At 40.4% G+C, this 19985-nt stretch overlaps 1 protein-coding gene across 7 annotated transcripts in view; it reads right to left on the bottom strand.

Moving 5' to 3' along the window:
• Nucleotides 1–19985, bottom strand: part of SLC6A5 (solute carrier family 6 member 5) — a 54157-nt gene that overhangs the window by 8857 nt on the left and 25315 nt on the right. For all 7 annotated transcript variants that reach the window (XM_039535564.1, XM_039535566.1, XM_039535562.1 and 4 more), the window contains 4 exons: nucleotides 15857–15969; nucleotides 15428–15559; nucleotides 14190–14289; nucleotides 2446–2546 (listed from right to left, as the gene is read on the bottom strand). In XM_039535564.1, the coding sequence (XP_039391498.1) occupies nucleotides 2446–2546; nucleotides 14190–14289; nucleotides 15428–15559; nucleotides 15857–15969 (446 nt within the window). The remainder of the gene's footprint in view (nucleotides 1–2445; nucleotides 2547–14189; nucleotides 14290–15427; nucleotides 15560–15856; nucleotides 15970–19985) is intronic.

Genomic DNA, 19985 nt, shown 5'->3' with positions numbered 1-19985 from the left:
GAATCACAGACAGGTTCTCTCATTCCAGTGCCAATGTTTACCAGATATAAAGAAAATACAACACTATGGCCAAATTCAAAATTCTGATCCCAGGCTACACAAGCCCAGGGATCCCCCATCTTGACTCTAGCAAATGGAAAACATTGCTTTACTGATTTTAAAATTCAGAGCCTTTGTGTAATTTTTTAATCAAATGCAGATCTAAAATTATAGTAAAGAATAAAAGGGAATTAGTGATAATATCCACATTTTTGGTATGGAGTTATAAAACTAAAAAATATAATTTTCTTATATATTCCTATTAAAAAATTAACACTATACAAGATAATCTTGACAGCAGCAGAAAAATTATATGGCTTTTGCCCCCAAAAATATCAATTTAAGTTTCATTAGAGATATCGCAACCAAACTACTAGCATACAGTGCCACTTACTGGCACTGTGAAACATTGCTTTTAATAACTGAGTAGCTAACCTTCTTTTGCTCTAGTGTTAGAAAGAAAAAGAAACAAAGTCTACTCTCAGTTTATGGTGCCCTATATGGTGTTTGTGCAATTCAGAAACTGTTCAATAGAACTGAATTTGTTTGGCACAATGACATAGTTTCAGGTAGAACAGAGCATTTGTTATTGGTCCTGCTAAGTGCCAAGAGAAACCAATCCTAACACTAGATAAGAAATAGTTATGCCCCCACTTTCACTCCTGGAGAAAGATGTGTGTATTCCCACTACCTCCACAGTAGAACTGGATCACACACTGAGGCCCCAATTAAATAATTCACTTAACTAAGTGCTTAATTTTAAGCACATGCTTAAGTCCATCCCTATGCAGCATCGCACTGGGTGGGTGCCTATGGAGGTATTTTAAAAATTGAAATAAATAAAGCACTTAAGCATGTGTTTAGCTTTTACACATTTAATATCTATTTATATATAATCATAGAACTGGAAGGGACCTCGAGAGATCACAGTCCCCTGCACTTAAGGCAGGACTAAGTATTATCTAGAGTCTGACCATCCCTAACAGGTGTTTGCCCAGCCCACTCTTAAAAATCCCCAGTGATGGAGATTCCACCACCTCCCTAGGCAATTTATTCCAGTGCTTAACCACTCTGGCGGTTAAGAAGTTTTTCCTAATGTACAACCTAAACCGCCCTTGCTGCAATTTAAGCCTTTGCTTCTTGTCCTATCCTCAGAGGTCAAGAAGAACAATTTTTCTTCCTCCTCCTTATAATAACCTTTTATGTACTTGAAAACTTATGTCCCCTCTCAGTCTTCTCTTCTCTAGACTAAACAAACCCAATTTTTTCAATCTTTACTCATAGGTTATGTTTTCTAGACCTTTAATCATTTTTGTTGCTCTTCTCTGGACTTTCTCCAATTTGTCCACATCTTTCCTGAAATGTGGCACCCAGAACTGGACACAATACTCCAGTCGAGGCCTAATCAGCACGGAGTAGAGCAGAAGAATTACTTCTCGTGTCTTGCTTACAATACTCCTGCTCATACATCCCAGAATGATGTTTGCTTTTTTTGCAACAGGGTTACACTGTTGACTTATATTTAGCTTGTGATCCACTATGACTCCAGATCCTTTTCTGCAGTACCCCTTCCTAGGCAGTCATTTCCCATTTTGTACGTGTGCAACTGATTGTTCCTTCCTAAGTGGAGTACTTTGCATTTGTCCTCATTGAATTTCATCCTATTTACTTCAGACCATTTCTCCAATTTGTCCAGATCATTTTGAATTTTAATCCTATCCTCCAAAGCACTTGCAACCCCTCCCAGTTTGGTATCGTCTGCAAACTCTCTATGCCAGTATCTAAATCATTGATGAAAATATTGAACAGAACCAGACCCAGAACCGATCCCTGCGGGACCCTGCTCATTATGCCCTTTCAGCATGACTGTGAACCACTGATAACTACTCTATGGGAACAATTTTCCAACCAGTTATGCACCCACCTTATAGTAGCTAAATCTAGGTTGTATTTCTCTAGTTTGTTTATGAGAAGGTCATGCGAGACAGTATCAAAAGCCTTACTAAAGTTTATTTCCATGGGTATTACGCATGTGCTTAAGTGCTTTGCTGAATCTGGACTCACAGGATCAGCTCAAGTCCTAACACACCCAAAATTCCTCTATAAATCAATGGGTGAGAACACTGTAGAATTATTTATTTTTATATATATTTATATATATATATATATATATATATATACACACACATACATACACACACACACACACGTATATGTAGGTATGTGTGCACACATGTATATATACACACATACACATGTATACATATGTGTGTGTGTGTACATGTGTACATGATTGATAGGTATATATTTTTGAGCTATAATTGTCTTTGGGAAAGAGCAGGTTTCATAAACAAACAAAAAAAAATCTGATTGAACAGGAGACATTCAGAAAATTCTTTGCCTTACAGTTAAAATAGTTGGGGTCACAAATGCCCAACAGATTCTCCAGAATTTACTTGGCTGGAATCCAATCATCATCTCTATATCTTCACAAAATCTTTGCAAGCCTGGAAATAACAAATGCAAATACAGTTAGGGATGAGAGACTGGCTGCAGTCTGCAAAACAACTATTGTGATCTCCCTTGTGTCTAATTACGGTAACAAACTCTCTGACTTGTCAATTCAAAATTTCAATAGCTGTTTGAACCATACAGTATGGTGGGAGAATATTGTGTAGAACACAATTCTAATAAGTTATTTACTCCCTAAAAATTACAGCAAATTGAAATTGTACATACAGATTAAGTATACAGTATGTTTCAAAAATCATTTTTAATGTAATGACACACAAAATCCCTTTTGTTGGCTAGCTGTAAATCTATAATGTTGTCTGAAATTTCTATATTTATTTATCCTTTCCCCCCCCCACACACATTTGAGGATAACCTTTGTTAATTGACTCATCCACCACCTGACAACTGTAAAAAAAAACAAAAAAAAAAAAAAACACAACAACAACAAAACTTAATTTACACCATGATCTCAAACACTGCATACAGGGGGCCTGATTCAGATCTCATGTTGTGCTTGTGAGGCAGACAGGCCTGTATATAAAAAGTGAAAGTTAAAATTGTGACTTTTTTGGAGGCAAACATTTTTGCCATGACCAAGTTCAAGTGTGACCTTTCATCCAAACATTGTGTGTTAAAAAGGCTGTTCAAAGTTGAGCCACTGAGTACCAAAATATAAGAGAACAACAAGGAGTCCGGTGGCACGTTAAAGACTAACAGAAAACAGCTTCTTAAAAACAATACTTAAAATTTTAACAGTAGGAACAAATCTATTAGTCTTTAAGGTGCCACCGGACTCCTTGTTGTTTTTGTGGATACAGACAAACATGGCTACCCCCTGATACTTGACAAAATATAAGAGAGAAATGTATAAGCATCTGTCTGGAAACAGGAACTGTTCCTCTATGTGCATGACTGAGTGAATGCATGATTGATGCTTTCCTTTGATTTCAGTGTCAACTTTTTGCTATTTTTGCATTTAATTATATTTGAGTTGGGACTTTTGTAAGATGGCTGAGATGATGTCAGTGGATTGCCCCTTTTCCTCAAATGTCTTGAAATATCAGCACAGACCCATTAATTATCTGATTAATATGATGATTTAGTATTAACCCACTGCAATTTAATTTGATTTGTTTAGACTGGAAACCTGAGTGGTTCAGGTGTTTCTTCTGCAGAAGTCAGAGTTCAGAACTAAGAAGTGCCAGGACAGATAACAGAGACAATTCTGTGACACCCCTAGCAGTCCACAGAACTGGCCAGATAGTCCTCCCATAACTGGCACTCAAACAAACAAAGATTCTATTAATTTTTGGAGGCAAACTGACTAAATATTGATCATTTCTTTCCATAAGCGACATGGGTTCTAGAACCTTTGAGGGCCAGGGATGGATACCAGCCAGTCAAGGTAAAGGTTGACCAAATCTCCGTAAATCTATACTCACACACTGGTGTTAATATATTGTCTTTGATGTAATTAGTATTCATTTACACTGTGGAAAGCGAGATCAGTATCAGACTGACTACATTAAAACCATAAGGCATATCCTCAGCTAGTGTAAATTGTCATCACTCCATTGATCTGAAGTAAATGACGATCTGCATCCTAAGGCAGCCAGTTCTCCTCATTTGTTACACCAGTTCTCTATATGCAGTAAAGTGCTTTCTGTCTAATTTGTATTGAGCAAGATCATCTACTGTGGTAAATTGGCATAACTCCCATTTCCCGGTTTCTGCTCAGGGGTGCTAACCCAATTTACATCATCTGAGGATCTGGCACTCATTGACTTGTCACTACTATTCAGCACACCTGTTTACCACTAAGTAGATTGCCTGTGCTCAGTAATAGATGTTTTCTAATGGAAACCCATATCTCATTAGAACATTGCCACATCTGTTAATTATTCATCCAAAAAGAACAAAAAAAAACACCCCACCACAAAACAGAATTAAATGTGCCATTTTTTGTCCTTCTCAGAGTGACAGGAAGTGAGAAATTTTGAGCCCAAGGCTGAATTTTCTGCTATGATGTGTATTTGTGTATGATATGCCTCTCTCATTTAAATTATATAACCTTAACATTCCTCCTTACTTGTACTTCTACAGCAGTTAATACAATTTGCATGATGTGGAGAGGGAGAGGGAATCTAAAATGGTAGAGGAAAAAGAAAGGAGTAAGATTACAAGAAAAAGCAACATCGCTGGCTGTTCACTCCTGTTGCCCTTATATAACCAGCCATGTGGATGTGTTGAATGCATGGGTAGATGATGGCCTGATCCAATTTCCTTTGAAGTCAATGGAAGATGTTTCTATTGACATCAACTGGAGTTGACTCAAGGTGTCCTGCTCTTAGAAACTTGTGCAAAGGGATAGTCCAGGCCTTAATATTTCCACAGCACAAGTAGTAATAGTTTGGTGTACAGTATCTTCTGATTCCCCCTGAAAAAAAGGTACCAGTCCAGATAGTGCTAAGAAGTTCCTCACAAAGCAATGCAGGTGATCATAATCACTGCTTGGATCAGACAGAAGGAGCAGAAATATGAGCAACATAAGGTGCGGGGGGGAGGTAATACCAGATGAGACCAGGGCTTATGTCATGCCATCATGCTCCTGAATGCCTTTCCAAAGGGGAGGGGGGGGGAAAGGGAGGAGAGCCAGAATGTCTGGTACCTCTGGTACTCTCTCTTATGAATGATTGTAATGTAGATGCCTTTGGCACTTCTTCTTTTAGGACTCAAGCATTAGATGTGAAAAGAGCTAAAACCCCATTCATGGTAACATATAAGGGGGAGGAATGAAGTAGAAGAGAAAAATGGTATTGAAGAAAAGTTATATTTAGAGAAAAACACAAATTTACAAAGGATGAAAGTATATAAAAAGTTTGTCGGATTTCCCTTGGACTATGAAAGCAAGAAAAATGAGCTCTCTCCTTTCCCTAGCTCCTGTGGTTAATGCCCCCCTCCTCACATGACCACCTCTGTTCTTCATTTCGTTTCTACTGTTATTAAGAGCAATTTTAGTTCACCATTTCAGTGCGACTTTTCCAGTGCTTCTCTTATAGAACTGCAGAACCACAAAGTAGGTATATAATTTTACTGTCATAGTAGCCACAGGGACTATTCACTTGCTTATATATCTTGCTGAACAGGGGCCTTAAGTGGGAGTTGTACTTATGTAAGTGTATTTGGCCCTCATTGTTTTATACTAATATCTACTTGCAAGTCTAGTAGAATTGAATGAACAATTTGCAGCAAGCAATTCAGATATTCATTTTAGCCCCTTTCTCTTGTCAAAACTGTGACCCCAACCCTGACACATGTGTTTGAAGCCCTTTGATAAAACTTACTTCAGCCTCTTGATCACTCAGAAACACACTGCTGCAAATATTGCTTCAAGCATTAGATACCAGCAATTAAGAAGTCAAGCACAGTACACTGGACACACAAGTCACATAGTATGTTTCTCTTCCTTGATCGGATGATCATATATATTAGTATCAAGTGTCCCATAAGAGAAGGAAGGATATTCTAAGGAACTGGACACTGGACTGGGACTCAGGAGACAAGGGTTCAATTCCCAGCTCAACCACACACTTCTTGTGTGACATTGGGCAAGTCACAACCTACCCCTGTCTCAGTTCCCCATCCCTAAAATGTGCTGATTTCCTTACACACAGGAGTGTTGTAAGGAAAAATCCATTAATGAGCATGAGATGCTGAGATACTAGGATGAGGAGGGCCATGTAAATATCTAGATGCAAATAGAAATGTTCACAATTACGAATCAAAATTTATTTTCTACAAATATCCCGAGGCAGTTGTGTTGATGAACATTTCCAAGATTAAACATCTTTGCCACGCTCTTGCCAAGAAACAAAGACAAAGAGCATCAAAAGAATTCATTTAAAACTTCAAGCACATAGTTTTCTGCAGTATTTCACCCAGCTCTGGCATCTTTGTGTGTTCCAAAATACACTGATGGGGATTATGCAGATGATTCAATTAACGAGTGAAGCCCTAAACTGCTCCTTACCAATCATGCATCCATAATCTAAACAAGTGGAGAATAAATGTCTGTGCAGGGCATGTGGAATGCAAGGCTTTGATTGGATTATGTAGCACAAGTACTAATGAAAAACAAGTGACTGCAAGGAAATAACCAAGCATGGCTTTCTTTTTTTTAATTTAAAAAACTTGATGAGTTCAGCAAGCAGAACGTGTAACAAGAGCTGAAGACAGATTTATTTCATCATCAAAAGCTCCTGCCTGGTGCAATGCCAGCCTGCTTGGTATGAAGGGTACAAGTACGTGGAGAAAGGTGTCACTGGAGTGTAAAACAAGCAATTGTCTGAGTTCAAAAATGCATCATGACAATTTAAAACGCTGTTAGAATAAATACACAAATGAAGATGTAGTTCCCACCTCTGCCAGTGCAAATTGTGGACACTGCACCCTACTCCCGTGAGGAGTCCTTATAAAACCAGTCTCACTGAAGTCAAGGAGACTAGTTAAGAGAGTAAATGTGTAGCAATATAGATATGAGTGAACTATGATTTTAAATTGAGTTGGGATATTAGCATGAGCAATAAGCCCAAAACATATGACCAAAAAGAGTAAGATCACGAGAAAGAAGAACTGTTGTGTTAAATTTGTAAAGACCCTTCAAAATACCAGTGTGACCTCACTGAAGCTTTGAGCTAAAGTAATAGAAATAGAACACAGTTAATTGGGTACCAGTTGCAGTAAACAATTGGCTAGATAAAAAACTCCTTCAATCTGGCCTTAGCTAAGGTCCAATAACTGGCAATGACATCACTTGGTTAAAAAGGTATAAAAAAAGAAAACTTTTTTAAAGGGCTCCTTGCTAATACCTGCCTGACCATGTTGGAAGTGACCAATTTGGGGCTAAGCACACCTGGGGTTAGCCCATATTTTGACCAAATGCTTATAAATATTTTGTTACTTTTTGGTAGTAGTAAATTGCTTAATATTTAGGCTTTTTAAGACATATTTAGAGCAATAGTATAAATATTATTTGGCCTTTGGATTTAATAAAGGAATGTATAGTTAAATTAGTGTCGTGGTAATACCCTGCAAAAATAACACCACCAAGAAAATGTAAGATATAAAAGGCCCTTTATTTTTAGTGCTAGCGAAAGCCAAGGTCTCTTAGCTTTGACACTTGACTAATTTCAGAAGCTAATATTTGCTATATTGTATGTCAGTGTCATTTATTATTATTAACAATAATAATAATTACTACAACATCAATATTGTACTAAGAGGAGGGTCAGGAGAAGTAGATTTGACCTAATAGATCTTTTCCATTTCTAATTATTCTAAACTAAGATGCTATATAAAACCTAGTTCTCCTTTGCATAAGTGCTTATCTATGCTATAAGTATGTTAGTAGAAATGATTCAAAATCATGAGCAAAATGACAATTCTAAATGCTTTTGGCTTAGCAGTTTGGAGTCAAGGTGCCAGATTGAGCCAGTGCTCATTGTAGGGTGACCAGATGTCTTGATTTTACAGGGACAGTCCAGATTTTTGGGTCATAACTTATATAGGCTCCTATTACCCCCCACCCCCTGTTCTGATTTTTCACACTTGCTGTCTGGTCACCCTAGCTCATTGGTTCATGTAACAGGGCTTGCCTCTCCACTGGTCTTCTTTCCTGCAGAAAGTGCACTAACTGCAGCAGGTGTGTACTCAGTGACCTTTTATTTCAACTTTTCTTCATCAGTACTACTAGAGTCCCTGTGGAACAGTCTGTTTACAGTAGCTACAGTGCTTTTGGCCCCCTCCTCAGGATCTGAGGGGAATAGAGGTTTCCCTTCCATGAGGCCTGTGTGTGACTGGGCTCAACTATCTCTGTTCCTCTTGCCCCAGCACTTCCTTTCTGTGCCTTGTTATCAGACTTGTGCTGAATATTTATCCCAATCAGCCCACCAGCCCGATTAGATAATCACACCAATCAGCTTCCTCTAGGGAACTAATTAGCATCTAAGTCATCACAGTGCAGGCTTACCTGTTCACTCCCTGAACTCTGTCACACACCTAGTCCCTCTTGCCTCCCAGCCAGGTTTTGCTTCCCCTGCACCCTCCTTTCTTTAAGGGAGGTGCTGGACTCCTTCTGCTCATGCTTGCCCCCAGGGTGGCTGTCCATCTTCCACCCACAGAAGTCACACTTGATGTTGGGAATCACCCCCATAACTCTTTCTGCACCATTGGCAGCCTGTTTCCTCACTCTCTTTTCCCTCTCTTTCTTTGGTTTGGGGCAGGGCCTGTTGCTGTCCCTTCTTTTTCTCCTCCACTAGGGGCTCTGATTCCACCAGCCTCAGGAACTGTTCCTGGGATTCCTCTTCCCGCTGTTCTGGCAATGAGGTTCCCTGGAACTATTTCATCTGCAAGCTAAGGCTTGTATTTTCCACTATCCCTTGTTCGAGGCTGTCTTTTTTCTCCCTTCATTTCTCCAGTGAAAGTCCTGTTTTCCTCCTGTCTTGTGTCCAGGGTTCTCTGATTTTTCTATGTCAAGTCCCTTTGCTCCATTCCTTGTTAGTTTTGTTTCCTCCTGTGAGGGCCTCTGGACACATTTTCCTCTTATAAGGGAAGAGGCTCCAGTTTGTCCCTATAATGACTGGATGAGGCAGCCCATCTTCCATCCTACCCACTTCAACCTCTCCTTAGCCTCTAGGGGGATTTCTGCCATTGGGAAGAGTCTCTTCTTGCTGTGGATATATTCTAATTTCAGGATCCCACTTGGCAGCATCCAATCCCACCAAATCTCTCCAGATGAGTGTGAATCCTGAGACAGCAACCACCAGCCGACTCCGCCCCCCCCCCTACCCCGCGATACCACCTCCCCACTTTTACAGGGATTGCAGGTGTTTTCTTTTTTTGCCCATCTCCAATAGTTTTAGACCACCCACAAAATCTTGAGCACCCACATTCCATAATCGGGTAGCCCCATTTCATATGTCCCAGCCACCCACACTGGTAGCAAACCACTCCCCAACTACCCACAGGAGTTCCCCTCATCTCCTCCTTTTCCCTTTCAATCATCCTGGGTATGGCCCCCTTCTTTGTGAGTTCAGTCCCTGAAATGCGTGGAATTCTTTCCTGGGAAAGTCTGCGTCCACAAGCTCTTCTGCAAGCTTACCGCTTCCTCCAGGGTCATTGGCTGGTACCTCCAGACCTGAATGCGTGCACTGTCAGGGAGGCTCTGGAGAAATTGTTCCAATATCATCATGCCTTATTTCCCCTGCACTTCAGCCCTCAGCTGATATGTTGCCCAGTCTGATAATTTTTGCATGAATGTCTTGGGTCACACACCGTCAGTCCATCTAGTGTCCCAATACTTCGGAGGTATTTTTCAACCAAAAAGGTCAACCCTGTCCAGGTTGGCTGCTTTTATCCTATCATAGACTAAGGCCTGTTCCTCACTCAGGGCTATATAGCCTGCCTTCCCTGCACAAATAGGGTGCCACGCAGAGGGCCCACGATCCCTTATCCCATCCAGCTCTCATAGCTACCCTCTCAAAAGTTAATAAAAACACATTGAGGTGGTCTACTGGGCCCATCTTACACAGGCTTACCCCACGTCCAACTGCTGTTCCCTGACACTGGACTCACCAGACCCTATATCAGTTCTGTTGCCCTTGTGCCTGTTACTTTATGAACTCTTGCAGGCTATTCTGCTGCTCAATCTGCCATGCAAGAAGGGACTGTCATTCCCCGTGTAGGGTTTCTGGAACAAATGCACAGCTTTCTGCATCTCTTTTGGTTGCTCCACCAACCATTGTAAGGTCTGCTCCATTACCAGAATGCTAACTCCTGGCATCAGCTTCCCCCATCTGGTCCTCTGTCACCACCAATGAGGACATCATGATCCCAGACAAGCCCCCCATGCATAACAGGAAATGCATCTCCTCCTGTCTTCTTCCCTGCAAAAACTGCACCAACTCCATTAGGTGTGTACTCAGTGACCTTTTATTTCAACTTCCCTCCTCTAGTACTACTACAGTCCCAGTGCAACTGTCTATTTACAACATCTACAGTGATTTGACCCTCTCAGGGCCTGAGGTCTCTGTGTGACTGAGCTCAGTTAGCCCCGTTCCACTTTTCCTTCCCCCACTGGCACTTCCTTCCTTTGACTATCTCAGACTTGGACTGATGGGCTAAATGAATCTTTAACCCACCCAGCCCATCAGCCTGATTATTTAATCGCTCCAATCAGCTTCCTCTGGAGGAATTAATTAGCATCTAAGGTGTTCAGAGTACCATCTCACCAGTTCACTCCTTGCATTCTGTCACAGTACCCCACATCTGTTGGCCCAACACTTTCTGCAGACATCCTCGTGGGCCTTGATCCTGCAACCAACTCCATGCGGGCAGATTTGCTTGTGAAGAGCCCACTTAGGGGGTCCAGGAGAGCACACAGAGGCCCCATTGTGGAGCCAGATGACTGAAAGTGAAGAAAATGCTGAGCACCTAAAAACCATGCAAGCCCATCATTTTTTTAATTAGCCTAATGAGTGCTGTGGATACTGCTCTCAGCAAAGTATTGAGATGTTTAAAACTTTAGGAGCTTAAAGTTGGGCATCCCAAAATTGTAACACCCCAAAATTAAAGGCCTCTATTGAAAATGTGGGCCTAAGTGACTTGTCCATGGTCACAGTGGAGCCTTAGAAAGACACAAGCCTTTTCCTCCCACACACTATTGCTAACACTGGCACAGCAACCACGATAGCACTAGTGTAGACACAGTGTCAGCATCCCAAGGGTGCTTTTACCACAGTAATGCTGCAAACCTGCTATGATCAAGTGTACACAATATGGTGCTAAGAACACCAACAGCCACCTGCAGGCCAAGCTGCACTAGCGCTCCCTCTGTTGCTACAACTCTCAGAGCCGGCGCAAGGTATAAGCAGACTAAGCAATTGCTTTGGGCCCCGAGCAGCTCCAGGGAGCCCATTATTTGATTTTTTTTAGTATGTACTGTGTGCAGGGGGGCCCCCAAAATATTCCAGCTTAAGGCCCCCAGTGGCTAGCACCACCTGTGACAACTGCTGCAGCTATACTGACGTTAGTAATGGTGAAAAACTGTACAGAAAAAACAGCCAGACACAGCCAGGAAGTCTGTAGTAGAGCCAGCAATAAAACCCTGGTCCTGACCCTCAGTTCTGTGCTTTGCCCACACAACCCTCCGATAGCCCATGAGGCTGCTGCTTTACTAGAATTTGTTCTTTTTTCTGTTAGATTCCTTTTATGTGTTTCCATAAAAATAAAATCCACCACAAAGTGGCAATACAAATCTTATAAACAGGCCTCACTGTTGAGCTTCTCAAGAGAAATCATGTGGTAACTCAATTCATCTTCAAATAAGTCAAACAGGGGAATGTAATGAAAGAGTCCTGTCATTTTAACGCTTTATTTTGGCACAGAGCAATATGCAATCACTCCATTTCATAAACAACATCTGGCACTGCGTTTTGTGCTGTTTTAGCACCTATTGCCAACAGGCTCGGCCAAAAAAAAGAAGGGGTTCAGCTATTCCCCCACATTCCACTATTTTAACTAGCATGCTGTTGGACAACAGCAAAGGTAAAAGCTGCTCACCTCTTCTGCCTCAAATTATAAACATCTCTTTATAATGCTCACCCTGTTTGATTCTGGGTTATTTAGCACTCAACTCTTCCCTTGGACTTAGATGGATGCATCAGTGGTTTCCATTGACTTCAACAGGAACTGACTTCAATGGGAACTGCTCATGAGCAGCCAAGGGCAAAAACTTAGCTCCAAAAAATATTTGGCCCCTTTCAAAATTAGGAGTTAATGAAGAGTGATGAAGAGAGAAGAACTGATGTGTTGTAACATGTCTGGAAAAAGAGTTCAGGGTGCTCTCTATCAATATAAAACGTGGAAATTTAGAATAGTTTGCACATGTAATGCATTGCTATTTTATCTGAGGATCTGCAGGTGCTTTACAAATGTTAGTTGAGTCTCACCGCTTCCCAAAGGGGCAGAGAAGTATTACCATTGCCTTCCCACACGTAAACTGAGGCAGCTCGTCTAGGAGCCAGGAGCAGAAACCAGGCATCCCGCCATCACCCTCTCTCCTCCCCTATGATCTATCCTATCTATTTCACTTCAGGGAATCTTGCCAAGCTTCAGATCTGAGTACCTTTTGGATAGTTATTTGGATGCCAACCTGGTAACCATTACCAATATTATCTGGTATTTTTGTTCTACCCCAATGTGTTGATTATTATAATTCTGAATCATCTCTAATTAAAATACATAAATGTTGTGGGCATGGGAGCAAAGAGCATTTTGATCAAATAAAATCCAACAGTCTGAAGCTCTCCTTTAACATTTCACATTGTGTAGCTGGATAACATTTCCCGTTCATTGGGATAACTTCTGCCCTAATTTACCCCTACACAAACCCACTCCACCCAGGTCCATGAACTCAGAGAATTCAGCTCTACACATTTTAATGAGGTAACAAGATTTATATAATCAGAGGCACAGACTGATGGCAAAGGCTAACTTTAATCCCTGCCATGCCCATCCATTAACGACACTATCACCATTTTAATTAGCATGCTGTTGTAGAAGATAATAGGTAAAACTGGCTCAATAGCCCGTTATACCACTTTTGCCCCAATCTCTCCTTCTTTTCATATCCTTTACATAACTTTCACCCCTCAGCAACAAGTGGGCATTCTACAGTTACCACAAGGTCAATGTGCTTTGAAATGAGCTCAGCTTTGAGCAATTCATTTACAGATGGACCCAAGTGCCTATGCACATCACATTGCAGGAGCAGGGCCTAAAAATGAAACATTGTGTGTGCCCAAGGGTTTCTCTTCACTAGAAAATTAGAGGGTTACCTACTACCAACTGATATAACATTAGATACAATTCACCCCTGTCTGCACTGACTGCAGAACTGGGCTTCTCATCATGACCCCTCAACGTCATGTTCTCATTTTCTAATGACGACACGTCACCAAGTGTCTCCAGGAGAATGTTAAGATTGAAGGCAGGAGTTGTCTTTTGCAAAGGGAGAGCTTTGCATTTCCTTGTACCGTTGTTGGACAGTGCCTCTTTCCAAGAATGGGTCTCCTGAAAATGTCACTCCTAAACAGTTTTTAGGGCCAGGATCCTCAGCTGGTATAAACTGATGTAGCTTCATTAACATCAAGAGAACTACATTGACTTACACCAGCTGAGGATCTTACCCATTGTTTAATTTATTGCATATTTTAAACAACTTCTCAGTATTCATCCAATACAAGGATTGGATGAATGTATAATAACGATAATCGTAATTAACCACTTGCTGAAATGACCAGCACACTGTTGGTCCTATAGAAATAGTAATCACCTGAATATATAAGTTTAGAGGATTGCTCTGGTAAAGAAGCATCCCTGAATCACTCTCATTTAAAATAATGTTTCTAAATCTCTTTTTCTTGTTTGCTAATATTGCATTGCACTGCTGAGGAGATTCAAAGCTAAACTTTCATGCGCTGCCACTTCCTTTATTTCTTATTTCATCATATATCGTAAACATCCCTTTCGCCATATCCATTTCTAAATGCTATCCAACAATAATACTGATTTCTTACCATATATATATGAAATCCCAACAAGCTCAAAGATGGCAATGATGACAAGAGAGTAAGACGCTGCGTAAGTGTCCACAAGCTGTAACATGTACAGTCCACCCTAAAGTTAAAAAAAGACAATTACCTATGGCACACACATGCTATATATTGTATCTGTCTTTACTATGTACTATTCTCACTCTCTGCATAACAAAGTGTGGACCAATGGAATAAAGAGCTTTTCACCTCTAATTTGCTGGTGTGAATCCATCCCAAGGTCAGTAGTGCCAGAAGTAGTTAGCAGCTTTTCAGTAGCTTATGTGAAATGTGTGGGTGGGTGTATTCTCAGTTCAGCTCCCAGGTGATAGGGATCCATATTGCAAAATATCACTACAACTGGCACCTTCTTTCTTGGCAATCTCAACAGACAGGGCAAGGAATGTCACACACACACACACACACACAGAGACACACACACACGAAGCCCAGCCAGGGCTGAGGTGGGGTGGCAGGGTGAGGAAGCTTCCACAACTGTTGTCCATCCTGCATCTGTCCTGTGTCTATTGCTGCCTTACAGCACCTTACATCAGCAGCAAATTCATTTTTAATGTACAATTTTTATTTACATATATTTACACACACACACACTACCTATGGCCCAGCATGTACTGGTTGTATGCTGTATACACTACAGGACAATTTAGATTTCTTTCCAAAATTTGACTGGAACTATTTTTGTATCCCTCCACCTGTAAGGAAAGGTGCTTTAGGCTATGTCTACACTACCAGTATAGCTATGTCATTCAGGGGTATAAAGATGTATTAACATAACTGTGCCAGCACAAGTCCCTAGAGTAGACTCAGCTATACCAGCAAAACCATGTTTTTACCAGTAAAGCTTGGTTCATTTGTGGGGGTGGATTTTACTATACCAGTACAAAACTGTGCTTTGTAGATGTAGCTGTGTCCACATTAGGAGCACTTTGCTGGCATAGTATACTAGTATTCCTATACTGGTAAAGTGCTCCCAGTGTAGACATGGCCTTAGTACCCATGAGTCCCAGTTTACAGGGCATAGAAGGAGACAATCTCTGAAAAGAATCTTAAAACAAAATTAACAGTTCTTAAAATCCAGTATCTCTGGCTATTCCAGAGTTAGAAGGCATGGGCTCCATTGGGAAACTGGGACATAACTATTATCCCATGGGAGAGAGGAATCGAAGGACAAGTCACAGTGGTGCTCAAAGACAATATTTTACCTGAGTGATCATAGGAAATCCCATGATGAAAAAGGAAATGCAGCAAACAAGAGTGAACAGTGGTTTGTGGGTACGCAAGTACTTGGGAAACTCATCTGAAACGGAGGTCACAATCGTCTCAATAGTGGCAAACTGGGATCACAGAAAAACAAAACATTAATAATAATCTAGCCTTTATACAAAATATGATATGATCGAGAAATAGACTACATGATAAATTCATTGTGTACGTGATTGTGCTCAGCACCTATTATTTTAAACATTAACTATGAAAATTCAAAGCTTCCCTATGAATTAATTATTATTGTCCTCAGTTCATTTCTCTCTTCTCAAAGAGGTTTAGTAACAGGCCACATAGCAAGTAGTATGTAACATGATCCTAAGGACAGAAGTGGTGGAGCAAGAGGAAAGGTGAAAAAAGCAGTTTACCATAGTGTCCAATCCAAGAGTTAGAAGCATCAAAAAGAATATTATAGCCCAGAACGGAGAGAGAGGAAGCCTGGTTAAGGCTTCAGGATAAACCACAAAGGCAATGCCAGGACCTAGAAATGACAAAAAAAGAAAATGATTGTGGTATCTTGAGCGACAACAATTATTTTTAGGAAGGAAAATATCAGGGATCTAGAAAGAGCTAAGTTTCAGGAAACAATACAACGCTACTTTGTTCTAGTTTACAATTAAGGCCCAGACTCTGTTTCCCTTAGTCCACAGTGTGAAGTCTTACCTATTGCAAAGTAAGTGTAGCAGAATTTGGCCCTGGGTGGCTACTATTCTATTGCTTTCGTGTCCTAGTCTTGAATAATGGATTTCAGCATGTTATATATAATATACAGTACATAATTTTCAAGTTGCAGGATGTTTAACCTGGATATTACATTTGTCTGAAGTGTGTAGTTTCAAATCAGACAAAATCAGACCAGGGAAGTTCAGTTGTAACTTTCTTTCATAATCTGGAATTAATTTCCCACCATCAACAATCTCCAGACAAAGGGAGAGTGCATATACCATGGGCCAGATTCTAAGAGAGATTGTCTTATGGTCTATACTACTCACATTTGCCTGGCCTTCTGCAGATGCAGCTGGAAACAAGGAGTGGAAACAAGGAGGAAAACCAACACCATGTGACTAGCCACTTCTTTGAGGGCCATATGAGCATTCTGCAGATAACAGTTTGGGAACCGCTGCACTAGAAGCCATGCTGTTGGCAGGGAGATGGACTAGTGATCTAACTGGTCTTTTCCATCTCTATGATTCCATGTCCCTCATGCTGTCAGTTCTTTCGCCAAGCTTGCTGCCATATTCCATACTTCAGTTTGGCAAATGTTTCATCTGTTCCAATGTGATTTTAACAGCGCACCTTGAAGTTATTTCGGGAGGCTGCAGTATCATTTGTTTGAATCAGGATAGCGCTTAAAATAAAAAGATTGATTAAGGGAAGCATTAATCCTAAAAACACTGGCATTTCCCATTATATATGGGGTTTTAGGCAGACAAAGTAAAAGAATAAGAAAGAGAGGGAGCACGGAATCATCACATGAGAATGGGTGAGACAGCAGGTAAAAGAGAATGTGAGTGCTTAGAAGACTGAACACAAGAGAATGAATACATGAGATACACAAGATGGAAATATACAATAACACATCCCCCCTGGATTCTTTGGCTACCAATCTCAGAAAAGCCAATTTGTTAAGTGTTCATGCTTCAGTTAACCAGTCATCTTTGTGCAGTCCATTCCAGCATAACTCAGCTGAATCCCTTAAGGGGTAAAAGTTCTGTTACTCAAATGCTCTGTCTTTACATAGATAAATGGTTAAGAGAAAAGGTGCCAGTAGATGGTGCTCAGGAATATTTAGCATGGTTTCTGGGTTTTGTAGGACCGTTAAAATTGTGTGTTGCAAATGGGCCTCCTCTAGCTGCTCATTTCATTCTATGGAACTTGAGTAATTCTGTCAAGATCCCTATTGGTGCCAATTCAGCAGTTTATTGAAGTACGAAAGGATAATGTACAAATTATTTCAGCTCAAAAATGACAGCTGTCGGAAACATTTTGAGCAGCATACAGTATTTCATTTTTTCAAGATACTTTGTGGACCAGGTCTTTTCTTTCCCTGACAACTGTATGGAAGACAAAAACCAATAGATTTTCCTTGGTGAGCTAAAATCTCATGCCATTGGTTTATATTGGGCCATCTTGCATTTTTGAGATACTTCAGTGCCACTAAGGAGCTCTATTTGAGTTCACGTCAGATAAGTTTCACTGTCGCTATGCTGTGGATGCTGGCTTTATTTGCTCTGTAGTAATGAATCATCTAAGCTGCTCAAAAACAGTATCAGCAACTGTTTAGATGCTCAACTCTGTAGCTAAGAGGTACACAATTGGAAATTTCATTTTATACATTTCATGGGTTACAAGAAAAGAATCTGCCCTCGTATGTTTGAAGGGATAATTCTTCACCAAAGTGTTTTCTTTTTTCATAAAGCATGCATCTATGTTTCCTAGTAAAGCTAATGGAAATGATGTTGCCTGTTTTTGGATACTTGGGATGGAGCTACATTCCCATGCATGTATTTTCAACAGCTCCTCTTAGAGATACTGTAACCTTCAAACCCAACAAGTACAAAACGGGTTATTTTAACATGCTCTGTTGCTTGATTGATTTGGAGTTCACTGCTTTTTCAGACTCAGAGGAGCAAGCATCTCCTCAGATTTTCACTCATACGAGCATAACCTGTGACAAATCCTATTTCCAATGTTTCTTTACCGGGGGGGAGGGGGGAAAGTTGCTTTCAAGCTATCATTATATGATGATTGTCAGAAGCAGATATGCAGTACAGCAGACATGCAAGATTGCATGTGATGAAACTGCTATTACTGTCCTGTCACAGGAAGGCAGGCAAAATGACTTATAGTTTAAACAAATTTAACACACCTTCCACTTGGTTGGCCAGGAGAAGACCATCATTAGCTCATCCAGTAGAGCATCTGTCTATGAAATACAAGGGTCCAAGTTTTTGGATCCCAGATTTGGTAATAATGCAGTCCAGTCATGAGATGGGACTGCACTAAAGGTTGTCTGGTTTAGTAACTGACAAACATAACAGAGGAGACATTGAAGGCTGAATTAATTGAAGTTGACTTCCCAAATAGCATGTCACCTATTTCGTGCTAGGGAGAAGAGGTATAATTGACCTGTTAATGTGCTGTAAAATTCTCCTCTCACTCACTTGGAGTTGTTGTTTCTGTAGTGTAGTAAGCAATTCATTCCATGATTGGTTATTCCAGGCTAGAACATAAACAGATTCTACATGGTAGAACTATGTCACATAAGCTAGTTTTTCAAGATGCAAGCTAAGAAACCCAGGAGCTACCATGTGTATGCAAGCCCAGCATCCTAAAAATAAAGAATTACCTATAGGTTTACTATACCCTAACTGCACTTTTATGTCTCAGGAGAAACTTTAGAATCCAGCTGATTATGCTTCCAACACTACATTCTACCACTTCTAGTCTATGGAACAACAATATACAGAATGAACCAATGAGAGTGTCTCTTTCTTTCATTACCTTGTTCCTTCCATTACAATTTTTTTTAACTGTAGCAGCATTGATAATATAAAACTATCACTACTCTGGGAAAACATATGCTTCAGTGAAAGACTGGTGAATGGAACAGGAAATGCTTCTATCCATGTCACTGGCAATATTCCCCATAAATTGAATGTTACATCTTATGCTACCTATGCTCCATTTGAATCCTGCAACTGTACCAAATGATCCAGGGCACTGAATGAAAATTCACGCTCATTAACACCTACTCCGGAAAGAGCGCTTAATAACTGCAAACATTACCAGACTTCTTGATTTCTGTGTTCCATTATCAACTCACTAATACAGCCTTTGAATCAAGATGCTCATCAGTTACCTTAGACCCTGTTCTGAGCTTTGAACTGCTGGATTTATCCACACAATAAAGCTGTCAGAAAAATAGCTTAATGTATACACTTTAATGCAGCCAGTGAAACATCTTCATGCCCAGGAGCCATGAGTATGTGACATTCACTTCTGGAACTCTTCAGTCCTCCTTATGTTAGGAGCCTCTTTGTATTCTGTGCTGTTCTCCCTCCTTCTCTTATGACTCACTGAGGCTGTTCTTCATTTTACTCCTGTTCTTGGAAAGGATTGTGTGTGTGCTGAAGGTTAATCTGACTTAATGTGATACACTTTTAGCATTCCCACGTGTACACAAAAAGATCAGTGATGGTTGCATAATTATTTTTAATCTGCGGCTTGTGTGCTCATACACACAAATTGTGGCAAACTCATCTTGTGTCTTTCCATTTGAAATGCTTCAAAGGACTAGTAATTTTGGCTTAGGAGTCTCAGTGCTGTGCCTGATGTTATTTAAGAGCTCTATTCTGCTCTGGACAGCATCCCTTCCCTTTGTCATTTTCATCAAACCTTTACTTGTTGCCAGTAGTCATTAAGTAGTACAGCAAATAAGTAAAAAATGCTTCAATGTCATACTCAAACCACAGCATCCATATCCAGTCAAATGTA

Source organism: Mauremys reevesii, linkage group 4, assembly GCF_016161935.1.
Source record: "Mauremys reevesii isolate NIE-2019 linkage group 4, ASM1616193v1, whole genome shotgun sequence".
Taxonomy (NCBI): domain Eukaryota; kingdom Metazoa; phylum Chordata; order Testudines; family Geoemydidae; genus Mauremys; species Mauremys reevesii.
This window is presented reverse-complemented; position numbering and strand designations above follow the sequence as displayed.